General features: G+C 37.7%; 2 protein-coding genes across 3 annotated transcripts in view; both read right to left on the bottom strand.

Annotated features, from left to right (window-relative positions):
* baiap2b (BAR/IMD domain containing adaptor protein 2b) overlaps positions 1-5,213 on the bottom strand; it is a 49,055-nt gene extending 43,842 nt beyond the window's left edge. For both annotated transcript variants that reach the window (XM_060895920.1, XM_060895929.1), the window contains exon 1: positions 4,942-5,213. In XM_060895920.1, the coding sequence (XP_060751903.1) occupies positions 4,942-5,013 (72 nt within the window). In that variant the 5' untranslated portion in view covers positions 5,014-5,213. The remainder of the gene's footprint in view (positions 1-4,941) is intronic.
* Positions 5,214-7,436: 2,223 nt separating this feature from the next.
* Positions 7,437-14,263, bottom strand: chmp6b (charged multivesicular body protein 6b). Its single transcript, XM_060895623.1, has 8 exons — positions 14,026-14,263; positions 12,408-12,517; positions 11,567-11,654; positions 10,495-10,581; positions 10,200-10,265; positions 9,886-9,966; positions 9,731-9,794; positions 7,437-8,333 (listed from the first exon to the last, which is right to left on the bottom strand). The coding sequence occupies exons 1-8, from the start codon at positions 14,086-14,088 to the stop codon at positions 8,278-8,280; spliced, it is 615 nt and encodes a 204-aa protein (XP_060751606.1). The 5' UTR covers positions 14,089-14,263; the 3' UTR covers positions 7,437-8,277.
* Between the last annotated feature and the right edge of the window lie 393 nt (positions 14,264-14,656).

Here is a 14,656-nt window from a genome sequence, read left to right as displayed (position 1 = left end):
ATCACCATTCCCTCTTTGCACCAAATTAGTTCCAATATGGCTGCCAAAGGAGCACATTAGTTCCCAGACTAGAAACATTTGAGCCAAAATGTCACCACAAAGACAACTGAAAAGCTTTGACTTAAGACAAAGGTTACACTGTTCTAAATCTGATCCTAGAGACAGATTAGCATTAAGCGGATGCAAAACGAGCTACTGTAAAGCGTGAACGCTGGGATTTTAGTGGTAGCTAGCTAAGATGAATCTTAAATAGAACAAACACAGTTTTTCTTTACACGTGTCTCCTACAAAGCCTCACCCCCAAAACATGGACAGGACATTTAGTGCATAAAGCAGGTTTTTTAAAGGACGTCACATAATTTACTTGTTTTTTCCCCTTAAACTTAAACCTCGGTCACTACAATTTTTTTTATTAAAGATACAGGGATATGAGAAGAACTCACAGCCAGTTCGTTTTTTAATTCCACACAAAGTATACAATGACAATGATATACAAACACACATTCAGACATTACACAGAATTGCAAATTTTCACAAATATAGCTGGTCTCAATAAAAATCGTAATATAAAGCATAGACTACTGACAGCTGCATCATTTGCACAAATTCCACTTTTGTACCAAACTTCTAATAATAATGTTTTACATTCATTTATATAATCCATGAATAATGTGACTACTCATTGGGGAAAAAAAAAGTGACACATGAAACATCCACACTTTTACATTTACGCACCAAAAACACAACCCATCATTGCAAATTATTGTTATTATATAAGTTAATTAAATTATATATTATTAAATAAAATACTTTAAGTCTATTCTTTGAGTTAAAAGTTCAGGAATAAACTGTTCTATGATGACAAAAAAGAGAAAATATTGTAAACATTTAAATAACACCTGATATTGCAATGATTATTCATTATTTTTATAAAATATATATTTTTTAAAATCTCTACAATTAGGGTCTGTTAAATTTTCTATGTTTATGAAGTGGTCTCAAGCTGCAAAAGCTTTTAAACTGATTAAAAAACACAAATGATACTATTGCCCTAGCTGCTAACTAGGCATTAGCTACTTAGATATGAAAGACTGCGATATCTATAGTGTATAAATATGTTTCAGACCACATACACTGTGAAACGAAATGGACATATTTAGTAAGTTTATATGCAAATAGCGAATGATGTGAATGATTTCAAGCATGTAAAAGATGAGGAAAATGTGGCGTGTCTGGTTAGAGAGTATCTCTAGGCGTGGTGAGATTTTATACCAACAGGACGTGCTGTAGACGCTAGAGGAGTTTCAGAGTTTTTGATCAATAAGATAACCACTATATAAACTTTTTATTTTGCAATAAATGACTGACTGACTGACTGAACGTGTTTGAGTGGAAAGTTTGGCATTGGAGAACAACTAGAGTATACACACATATACTGGGACAGATAGGGCATATAGTCTACTATGAGTATATATGACTAAATCCTGCAACAGCCAGAACAAATAAACAACACACATTACCAGTGCCAAAATCACAACGCTACCATCTGTTAGTAGCAGGCTTTGCAGTAAAGTGGGCTAGCATGGTGCCTGATTTAGCTCTCTTCTCTAAGGAAGGTTTTAAAGGCCACTTTCTGTGACCCTGTACTCGATGTTCCTATCAAACCAATGAGCAAGCATAAGAATACTAAAACATCAAATGCCTCGTGATACTTATTTATGTGTGACTTTATCTGTCATGTTCCCAGATAGCAAAGTAAATAACATCCAAAGCGTACCACATTCTGTTGGCCCGTATATACACCTGTGGAACAACAACGATCAGCTCATCTAGCTTATGCCAGATCACTACCACAGCTCAATCTTGATGAGATCATATCTAAAGTGTGCTAGGGAACACAAATTACGGTCAGGCCACGTGTGATTCCATAAATCTGTGGAAAGTTAGGTATATTGTCACCCACAGTATCCTCCTCCTCATCAGACCTGAGTTTTGTCTAAACTCAATGATTTTCCTAGAAATTCTATGAAAATTTGATTAACCGCAAAACCTAAATTGACTGTAATGTTCTGTTTATCACCTAAACTCAGAATGATCAAGCCTATGCACAACTCTGACAGAAACACAGAAATTCTTCAGAATCTTTCACACTTAATGTTAAAACAGTCCCCAAACCAGCTCTACCGATACAAGTCATCCTTAACATCCTGAACAGAACGAAAGAAAAATACTGAACTGGTGTCAGAGGCAGATAATGTTTACTTTGGAACTAGAACATGTACAGACCTCCAAAGTTTACGTCACGGTACATCAGCGGCATATTTATTGTAGTATTTTTTCAGCCAGTTGACGTGTCCTACTATTTTGTCATTGCTTACGTTACACGCACTAATGCGCTAATTCATGCCTAACGTCCTTGAACGTGGTGCTTAGCATTTGTACTGCCCTTCATCAATCATGTCAAGAACAGTGCCTCTGCTAATTTAACAGAGTGTTGGACATTATGACACAAATGAGAAAATACATATACGATTATACACCCCCACTCATGTCCATGAGAGATCAAGGTACTGCCTACATGATGTGGGACATTAGATAAGATCCATACACACATGCACCACAAGACTCCACCAACTCACGCTGGCAGATGCAGGCTGAGTCACTCGTGAGCACAGACAGGAGGCTTAACGCTCAGGGGGAACTGTGAGATTACTAAGCATCTGCCAGGCCAAACCTCTCACTCTCGCATACACACAAACACACATACGTTGCACAAATCTTAATATAATTCTCCTACCCGGGATCACAAAATGTACCACACAAGACACAATGACCGCATGATATTGTTCAGTCTGTATTTGGTTCAGCAACAGATTGTACACAAATGGTGCTGTAATACACAAATACAAAAAAAAAATCCACATCAAATTCACTCCCTTTGTGCCAGTTTATTCAGACTGGCAACCTCAAGGGAGCAAATGAAGCATTCTGTCTCCATCCTCAGGTCATGTGGCATCAATTATCTCATTGCTCCAACTGGCACTACCAGAGTCTGTCTCGTCCAAATCTGGCACTGTACCAAGGGTCAAGGCAGCAGCCCTTCACTTCTAAAAAGATCTACACTGTATCCTTGCTACAGAGCTGCAAAGCTGAGAGTGACAGGCAATAAACACAAATAAAACAATCCCCTAAACACCTCCAGTCCACACGACACACAGTCGTTCCTTTAGCACTGACTCATTAGCTCAGCTGGCACTCCTTCCTTCCAATAATCTCTAGAGTTCGCCACAGGCTGCCGAAATAACAATACTGAGTTACATCCTGCACAGTTGAATCGTTCCCCCACTGCCGCTGATCAGTCGTTACAGTAGCGCACTGTAGGTGTCAGTCAGCAGTGACCACAGGGAGCACCGTGTTTAAGATCTACGATGATATTCTATTTGTAAAAGACCCTTAATCAAATCTGACAGGGAAAATAGCTTTAGGTGCACTGAGATCCTTCCTGGTTAGTTATGGTTGCTTCACCCTGATTGATTACACCAGTCTTTCTTGGCAGTAGTAGCAGAAATAGACATCCCAGTTTCAATAGAGCCTAACTATATCTTTTGAGTCTGCAAAAAAGTTGTCATTGTGTTCAAAGGGAAATAAAAGCTTTCCATCATTTATTTCTCTCCTCTGTTTTCCACAAGCACTTTAACTTCCACTTCTAGGCACAAAATCTAAACTAATGTGACTTTTTTCTCTGAAGATTAAAAGCACAGCTGACATAAAATGTGCTAATGCAACTTATTTTTCTAAGTATCTTAAAGAGGCTGTATATGATTTTAGAGCCCCCTGCTGATTATGAAGCAAATTGCAAATCCAAGACAAATACATTGACTGCTTTTCCCTTTCCTACCACCCTAGCCCCACAAAATCTGTTAAACACCGCTGTATTCCGCTGTATTCTGTATTCTGTGTGAGCTGTGTTAAGGAGGAGAAGCAGTGCCGATCAGCCATGTCTCACATGAGGGCGGAGATCATTTCAACACTAACAGCTTGAAGAAGCCTGAAAAACAACAAGCTAGCAAAAACTACTGCACTGCAGTGATGCACATCTCACTTATGTAAACCTGTCATTAAAATTATATAGACATAGAAACAATTTTAAAAATTACAAACTGCACCTTTAACCTATTCTGGCATATCAGCCAAGTGCATCTTGAGCAGAAGAGTACAGCTCTTCTGTTTATTGTTATTGTTACAAAATTGAGTCCAGAACAAACTCATTAACGCTTCATTCCATCTGACCACCAGGAACGTGAACCTTATTGAATCTCCACATGTCCAACCCTCTCAGATGAAATAAGCCTCATGTACAGGATTTAATAGCCCTGACACTTAAGTCCCTACCCAGATGTCCACAGGATCCCACTAACATGCCTCATTAGGTGAGAAGCAGGATTTTAAAGGTGCTTGGCCAGTGTGTTTCTATAAAACAGCCAGCATTTCCTATGTCCAACAGTGCACTTCTAATACTACACTGAAACAGCGAAGCTCCAAGACGTCCGGATCCCTACAGAAACACCGGCATGTGGTGTGTAAGATTAGTCGAAGAGGATTCGATTAGTCGTATTAACAGCACAGTACCGCTCTATACAGTTTATGGAATAGAGGTATGCTGCGTTATATCAAGTCACCAAGTGTCAGGGAACAAGTGAGTTGACAAAAGAAGACTTAGAGATAAAGAGATAAAGACTTACACCAAAAGTCACAGGTACTGTTTACACAAAACACAACGCTCAACATGGGGGGGGGGGGGGGGGGGGTGTCAGAGCTCCGGGCAGAGCTCAATGGTACTCTCTCTCTCTCTCTCTCTCTCTCTTACACTTACTCTCTCTCTCTCACTCTCAGGCACACACACACACACACACACACACACACACACACACACACACTCACCTTGTAGACATTCTCCGTTATGCGGTGCACCTCGTCGGCTCGGGACATTTTGGAGGTTCCAGTCACAACCATGGACAGGAATTTAGTTCCCACTCTGAGACAAACGACGGCGTGACGGTGAAAACTTCAGCAGTGAGAAGAGAAGAGAAAAGAGGAGAAGAGAAGAGAAGCACTGCAGTCTGACAGAGACACTGAGCCAGAGAGAGCACCGGCAGTCCTTATTTATACGGAATTCTCTCTCTCTCTCTCTCTCTCTCTCTCTCTCTCTCTCTCTCTCTCTCTCTCTCTCTCTTCGTGCCCACGCGCGGAGGAGAGCCGGTGCGAGACAGATCACTTCGTCACTAAGGGATGCTCTCTCTCTCCGTCAGAGGCCCCGCCCAAAGCTCCGCCCACCAGCGGGAAGCAAACCATTCATGCGGAATTGCTCTTAGGCACGAGCGGAAATATTTAATTATTAACTATCTAAATAGATTCATACATACATACATACAAAGGCCAAATCTTCTCATTTTCCTTTTTTCTGTTTTTCCCTTTATACAAAGTTCATATTATACAAATAATTTAATATAAACTTTATCATCTATAATATATATAATAATAATATATAATAATATAATATAATAATAATAACAATAATAATAATAATACAAAAAACATAAATAATAATAATAATAATAATAATCCTATATATATTATCACTCAAAACATACCTCGTCACTGGATGGATGCATCTTTCCATTCATGACTGTACAAACTTTGCAAAGAGACAGTTTACTTACATGTTTTTAACATAGTTAATAGATTTTACATTTCCATTTCTGTCATTTAGCAGACATCATTATCCAGAGTTTAGACTTACAATTTTATTTTAATTTATACAACTGAGGGTTAAGGGCCCTGCACAGGAGCCCAGCAGTGGTATCTTGGTGGACTTGGGATTCGAACTCATGACCTTCCGGTCAGTAGTCCAACACCTTAACCACTAGATGAGCATTTATATACAGACGTGCCAAATAATGTGACTTATTTTGGTATAATGACAAAGCTAAGCTATTGTACAATAGTATATACTGCATATATAATCCATCCCACCCATTTTAGACACGTGGGCACTGAAACAGCATTCTACAGTATTATATAAAAAGAGCCGAGAATAGATGTGGGCTATTGTTTTAATAGTGTAGCATGTTTAGTGAAGTACTATGTGGATTTAGATGCAGGGATGATGTCTGTGTGGCATAATAAAGCCTAACTCTAATCCTTAGTTTGTGTGTGTGTGTGTGAGTGTGCGTGTGTGTGTGTGTGTGTGTGTGTGTGTGTGTGTGTGTGGGCGAAAAGCGATGCTGTACACGCAACACTCACAGCACTGCGGATTCCTGGCGGAGGTGGTGGAGTGTGTGTGTGATGTAGGCGAGGGATCCCTCCGTACTTCTTCACATCATGACGGATGAAACCCACGCAGAACACGTTGCGGGGTTTAATTGTGGGTATTGCACTCACAGACGTAACTTCTTTCTCCTTCTCTACCTCTCTATCTTACTTACACATGCTGGCCTTTAAGAATGTTCCCAATGTTTCCAAATTTAAAAGGAGGGCACATATTTTAAAGGTCAAGGAAACTTCAGGCTACCGTATGAATGAATTGATTCTACATCACTGTGGCTGTCCTATCTGGAGTCTGTTAACACAAAGGCGCAGTGTAAATAACCTAGCTGCATAATGATGAGGGCTCAGTAGCCAGGATTAAAGGTTGTTCAGCATCATTACACAGTAGTGAAATCGGATTAAGTCAGAGGCAGTGTTGAATCTGAACTGCTATGGATGACACTAATACCTTGTGATTAGCCATATAAACAGCCAGTGGTGCAGGTTCAGCATCACGTGCAGGCTTACACCCTGTTAACAATTATGTAGAACGTGTGAAAGGTGTTATATATGAGGTCCATTAAATGCCTATGCATTGATTCCTCTGCAACATGAATTTCCCATGAACCCATGGAGAGATTTACTAAACATTCTCAAACATTTTAATTCTGTTTGAATCCTATTTCTCACAAGGGAGACTGACCGAGTATACTTATATATATATATATATATATAATTTATAAAAGTAGTGTATACGAGTAAATCCTAATGTTATAATCATAGTAATAATTAGAAAATTTTCTTCTTTAAAGCACACATACATGTTCATGTTTATTTGCCTAAACTTTATTTGTCTGCTGTGAACAGTGAAGCAATGAGCTAAACCAAGGAGGAAGCATTCAGGACCAACCTCACTCACAGTTTGCTCTCTGCCTCTACATCAGCCAAAACCTATATATTTCCAGAAATATTCACTAACAAGCACATGCTGGACATGAAGAAAGAAAGATATACTAACACCCTCAAACAGCTACTCATGATGTAAAAAGTCTCCAAAGTATCAATGACTGCTCTGCCCTCTAGTGGTCCATAACATATGTCTACAATGAAACCCACAGAACAATACAAAATGATTAAAAATAATTTTATTGTTGCAAAATATTAAAATTAAATTGTAGAATCAGACCTTTAAGACTATGCTGGGCAGCACTGAGAGCAAAGCAGCTGAATACAGTCCAACAAAATAGAGATACATCACAGAGAAAAAAAAAGTCTATTTATTCGCTTGTGTACGCTGGGGAAGGACTCACTTTGATATGATTGCAGTTTCTTAAAAAATACATTTTGCGCCCGGGAAAAAGGCTCAAGTAAATCAGAAAGAAAAAAAAAGAAAAAAAAATTGAAGTATGTCAGCATTCGTTGGTGATGTTAAGAACATTAAAATGGGGAGATTACTCTGAACAGGAATACAACCACCTAATCCAAGACACAATGCTCCTAAAGCAGGAGAGTATTCTAAGGACCTGTTTACAAAGGTAATAAAGTGAAGGAGCTTTTACAGAACATTTATCAGCCTAGAAACCTGACAAGATAATGTCTCATATGTAATTTATTACAAGTCAGAAACATAATTAAATACATGAAATGCTTCCCTATTGATCTGAAAGGGAACAAAGTGCCTTATACCTACCAAGAAGGTTTCCATATAGGGTTAGATTATAATAGACCGCAAAGTTAAGATTAAAAAGTATCAGCCGAAGAGTTTAAGGTTAACAGTGATGTATTAAGTTAAGAAAGTAATGGTAAGTAATAGTAGGGAAAAAAAAAACCTTTCATATCGGACAAATACACAAAAGAGAATCGAACGCTTTTCCATTGGACACTGTGGTATGGCGGGGGGGGTCCTGACAAGTCTCTTTTCTTCTACACCTGGGAGTTACAGGAACAATATAAAAGTGCATTGATGAGGCTCTACAAAGCCAACAGCTCTCTCTCTGGCTTCTTCTTCACCCTTTCTTTCTCCCGCTCTGAAACAATTCAAAAGGATTAATGTTAGAATATTTGTAACAGTTTAGCATAAACGTGTGGCTTGTTCCTTGAGAGTCACTTCAAGTACAAAATTCTTTAAAAGAAAATGCTTTAAAATAAATGCATTTAAGATCTCAAGAAAGCTTTTAAACACAGCTGAGAAATGTATAGAAACTTTTGTGCAGTCCAGAGCACTGACTCTTTTACTCTTCTGTGGCTTCTTGCCATTTTTATAGTGCACAGTGTCTCTTCGGACTCTTTTCACTAGTGCATAGAATGGCTAAATATCAAGTATTAATCTAATCTCCTCTACCATTTCCTGGAAAATCAGTTTCTTGTCCTAACTGATCAGTTTCCACTCAAATTTCCTCTTAATGTGGTATTTTCTTTTTCTTAAAGGGGCTTTTTAGTTATTCATCCTGGTGACAATCAGTTAAACAGCATGAATCCTGAACATAGAATTTAGAGTGAAGATGTGGTAGCCCAGTAGTTAAGGTGTTGGACAATTGGAAGGTTAAGAGTTTGAATCCCAGATCCTTCAAGTCCCACGCAGGCCCCAGAACAAGGCACTTAACCTTCAATTGCTCAGTTGTATAAAAAAAAAGATGAAATGTAAGTCACGCTGGATAAGGACATCTGCCATATGCCATAAATGGAATGTAAAAATGGATCAGTTACTTGAAAACTCTATTGTACATCAGCACATAGTTGGGAAATGAGCCGCTTAGTTTGCTTATCACTGGAAATATTTTACTTCATGCTTAAGGTTTCCTGCTACGGATAACTCCTACTCTTGTTTCTCCGAGAACTTTAATAACACATTTTTACTTTCTGCTTTTAAAAAGATCTTCGAGTCTTGAGTAGACATCCAAGTCTATTTTTTAAGAGTAAGTCTCTTATATACACACCAGCCCGGGTTGATACACCTGTGGGTTTTAAAGCACTGACAAAAGAAACAGTCCTTATTTACATTCCTACAAATTTACAAACTAGTTTGAAGACTGACACCAATTTTGGTTGTTTTTCACAGCGTGTGTCTAACAAATAATGACAAATAATGAGAGGCAAAAATGCTCTTAACATTACGAGGTGAAAAAAAGTATTGACTGCGATGGTATTGGAGTTAGTCGATTATATGCCACATCATGGCTTTGAGCTGACTCTATATGTTTTTGCAACTGATCAGAGGACATGACAAGCTGCCGAGGGAACATCTGTTTATAACGATATGATAACAAGAACTTTATACACACACACACACACACACACACACACACACACGATATTCTGTATCACATGCAACTTGAAACTAATAACTGGGACACGTTGCACAATATCCTTTTGTGTATTTTCCCTTACATTATGTATGTGTAAATTATAGAATGAGAATTCATACCTGGCTCTTGATCTGGAATCTCTGGTAACTGCTCATCAGGCACCTCAGGAAGCTCAACATCTCCCTGCACGTTGACACACAGTGAAGATAAAGTCAGACAATGCAGATGACAATAAGAAAACATATCAATTTGTTGAACAGACACAAACACACACCTGAGTGATAGCCTCAAGCTCTGCTAATACAGCATCCTCATCTTCTTGAGTCAGAGACCCTGCCAGAATGTCATCGATTTGCTGCACGCAGAAACAAATCCAGCAGTTACACACAAACATGAACACTTACACTAACTATGTGACTCACATATATTTACTGAGATTTAGATGTTATGTATAACCAAGCCCCACAAAATCACAGCAGAGATAACTGACCAGCTTGAGTCCACAGCAACATTTGGTGAACAAGTCTGGTCAGACATCTCACTTCATTTACAATCTGAGTAACCTGACTGCAGAATTTAGACACTCACCCTTTGGTACTCAATGGATTCCTGGGTCTCATCCATGATCCTCTCCACTTCTTCTATAGACATCATCTGCATTAACAAGACAAAGATGAAGAAAACAGAGAATACAACTTATCACTGGCCAATTTAAGTGCATTCTTAAAGGTAATTCTGTTCAAGTCAGCCAACAAACAATCCCTCAAATGAAACATGGGCTGCATTGTAGATAAATACAATAAGAGTAATAAATCCCAAAGCAATAAAAGAAGACTGAACCCCACTAGCACAACAAAATAAGAACAAATGAACCAAGACATACCTCATGCATTTTCTTTAGGCAGTCATTGCCAACCTTCAGTCCTTCGATCACCTTCATCTCTATCTGTGCAAACTCAATGTCTTGAACCTGAGGAAAGGAGGACAATGGATCCTATAATTTTCTGTATAATGATATATAAATTATATATACTGTTATATAGACTCAGATCAATTATACATAATTATACATAAATTAATGGCAGCATGGACATGTTTGTCTGTAAAATAAAGACATCACCATTTAACAGGGATGCGTAACACGGCTTTGTAACTTTATAATCTACATTTTTGTTGCTTTCACACAAGCCACTACAGCTTATATAGTAGAAGCATAGTATGATTTAATGTTACAACTAAAATAAATACAGTAGAATAGGTTGGTTAATAGATTAAGTTGAGGTATCTTCTTCCTCAAACACTCATTTAGAAAGAGGCAATATTTAGGGTTGTGTACACAGGAAAATATATAGAATCTTTGCTTCGGCACTGAAGAACTCTTGAGTTTGTCTTTTGTCTCACATTTTCCCCCCAATTTATCTGCCCACCCACCAGCCAGCTCTTCACAAACATATGACACCTACTGATGAGAGAGAGTGAAGGCTAAAAAGTGCTTCCTCTGTGACAGATGAAGCCAGCCAACTGCATCGTTTCGAACTGCTACTCATGCTGCGTCACAGGGAAGCAGACACAGGAACACACACAGCCAAAAATCGCCTAATGTTAAATATGTCATCCCTCCCACCCAGAGAGTAGGGCCAATTTTGCTCTCTAGGCTTGCTCCCAGCCACAGATGGCTGGTCCTTCGTCAGGATTTGTACTTGTGATCTCTTGATGATGGAGTAAATCCTATTTTAAAAGCTAATGAGGAATCACTAGAGGCTAGAATACCTCTAAAAGGACAAACTTGATTTGATATTCAACATATGCTTTGGCTATAAACTATGTTCCTTATTTCTAAGTAATACATTTGCCAAAGACAAAATAGGTGCTGGTGATCAAGATCACGTTCAGCTGCAATGGAAATATTTTTATAGATCCTTTCATCCACCATCATAGTGATTAAACTGATTTACCATACGCTCAAGGTTGCTTATCTGGTTCTCAGTCTTGTCCAGAAGTTGTTCCTGGAAGCGTTTCTTCTTAAGCAACAGGACAGCCTTCCTGAAAAACGCAAAATATTTTCTTTCTTTAAAATGATTGGCATTCGTACCTAAGCACACCTACAATGGAGGCAGAGCCACGGTATATCCATCACTGAAGGGACTAATCACATACCACTGATGACCATCATTCAAAAGTCATATTTATTTCCATCTTAAATACATTAGCCATACGATGACACTTGTTCGGCTGGATTTCTGTAGATCAGCACAGTACATCTAAGAATGATGTGAAACATGACAAACAAGACTGCTGAAAGTAGAACGCTCACAATTCAATTTAAAAATCAATAGTGGCATGACCGTTGAAGCACTTAATATTTTTTCCCCTGATTATTTCCCTAATGTAGTCGTGGCCAATTCCCACCCACCAGGAATCTATTTCCCATAATGTAACATCTACGAATCTGGGATAGTGAAGACTATCAGGTGCTTACTATGAGGTATGTGAATCCAACTGTAACGAAGTTTCCAAACTGCTGCTCATGCAAAATCAGAGCACTATCCACTCATTTCCACATGCATGAGCTCACACATTTATGGTTTATGTATGTTTGTGATTGTGATTATTTATTGGTTTATGTTGCTGTGATTAACAGGGGTGAATTTTACTATACTGGGCTGCCAGGTTATGGATAGCAGTGGCATCACAGGGATTTGAACTTGTAATCCCTAGTTGATAAGACAAACGCTTTTCTGTTGTGCAGTAATATTGCCAAAGCATTAAAATGACAAAAAACATGTATATACTCACTGCTTCTTGCCATCTTTCAACAGCTGCTTGGCTAGCTGTCTCTCCTTCTCTAGCTGCAGTGTGATCTTTTTCTGATACTGCTTCAGTTTATCTCTCTGCTGCTTCAGTTGCTGCAGTGAACATGAAAAAATATTTTAAACGTACATAATTATAGACATTAACACACAGTGGTTAGATTGTTAGAAGCATTCGGGCCCTCACGACCAGACTGTGTAACAATTTCTTCCCACAAGCCATCAGACTCCTTAACAACTGAAACTAAACTGTTCTGAGCACAACAAACACACGCACATCACCTGTATGGACTGCACAGACCAACACCAAATACACACACTTCCAATATACATCCATCAACCTGTTTACATGCTGTTTTTGCACACTTTTTTGCTTTTTGCACATACTGTCTAACATTTCAGTCATTTGCTGTTTTGCACAATTCTTTAAATTATTTACATTTACAGCATTTATCAGACACTCTTATCCAGAGTGACTTACATTTTTTTAAATTTCTGTTTATACACCTGAGCAATTGAGGGTTAAGTTGTCTTGTAATTTTTTGTTTGCACTGTCTTTTGTCCTGCACTGTCCTGTTTGTCTTGTCTTGCACTGTTTGCACCAGGTTGCACTTTATGTGGCTAGGACTTACTTACTAAGTCCTTAGCTCTGTCTTTGTTCTATGTAGCACCATTGTCCTGAAGAATTGTCGTCTCATTTCACTGTGTACTGCAACAGCTATATATGGTTGAAATGACAATAAAAGCTTTTTGACTTGACTTGAGATAATCCTAACGTGTGCTTTCAGTCATCTGCCATATATGCCATAATCCTAGCATATAAATGCACTCTGTAAATAAGCATCGGATCACTGTAGCCCATCCCTGTCCACAGTTTATTGTTAGCTTGAAATTGCCTGATATGACATGTAAAATAATGTATTTAAAAAAATGTATATTAACCTGTGATCTGTCTTGAAGAGGGAATAACAATCAGAGCTACTGACCTGAGAGGTTATTAGTCATACTGTGTAATATGTAATAAAATGAATGAATAAAAATATATTAATAAAAACAATACTAGTAACATTAATACGTCTATCATTATTAAATATTAATACAAATAATAAAACAATAATAATATAATAATAATAACACTAATAATAATAGGTTATTTACTAACAAAGCTAATCAAAACGAAACTTAAGGAGCTAGCTTTCCCTGACTAGCTACTTAAAGAATGTAAAAGAAAGAAAACTAAATTAAAGCTCTTAGAAACAACACCCAAGATGATAACCTCGCTTGTAAATATACTTATGTTTATAAATATACACCACCACAACTAAATGACTAACCAGTAACATTATTATTTATTTTTACTTAGTTATTTTCCTTTTATTCAAACCACTCCCAGTTTACTAGCTACATCAGATACCCACAAAGCCAATGCAAATTATTAGCTAAATTAAAGCCAGTCAGTAGTTATGTAAAGATTCCCCTCGGTACTATAACAATTCTACAATATGATTTTGCAAATAAAACGATATGTATATATATATATAAAACCTGTGATGAGCTCAGTGTTATGAGACTAGCATGTTAGCATGTTAGCTAGCGTTGCTCACCAAAACAGCTCTGTCGTGTTCTGTGACTCGACTTCGTTTCTTTTTGCCAAAAAGATTTCCCATTACGATGCAGCATCCCGCACTGTCTCTACAGACTCCAAGGCTTTATCAATTATTAAAGGATCAAAGTCATATTTTTACTCAGTTTAATGCTAGTTTTAATGCATTAGCAATGCTAAGGCGGCGGCCATAACCGTTTATAATCACGGTTCTGCCTGAGCTTTCATTTCACATGAAAAGTCTCAGACACGTTAAATTTCTGACTGGATTTAGACCCAACAAACAAGTTAAAGAAAGTTTAGAAATAGTAAAGAAGTAGAAAAGCAGTGTTTAACTATTTCTTTAAACTTTTAGTCATGGAAATATATTTTAAAATAAGACCCTGGTGTTATTCATATTCACTTCTGTGTATTCCCTGTTTTTTCCTCAAGATTCAATATATGAAATGTTTTACACCAAATGTATATATTTTTATTTTTTTCATGGACTGTGTTTGCTATGAAAAATATTTCAATAGTTACAAAACTAGCATAAACTATGCACATCAGGAGAGTAGGCCTGCACTGTAATAATAATAATAATAATAATAATAATAATAATAATAATAATGATAATAATAATAATAATAATA

Source organism: Tachysurus vachellii, chromosome 2 (genome assembly GCF_030014155.1).
Source record: "Tachysurus vachellii isolate PV-2020 chromosome 2, HZAU_Pvac_v1, whole genome shotgun sequence".
In the NCBI taxonomy this organism is placed as follows: Eukaryota; Metazoa; Chordata; class Actinopteri; order Siluriformes; family Bagridae; genus Tachysurus; species Tachysurus vachellii.
This window is presented reverse-complemented; position numbering and strand designations above follow the sequence as displayed.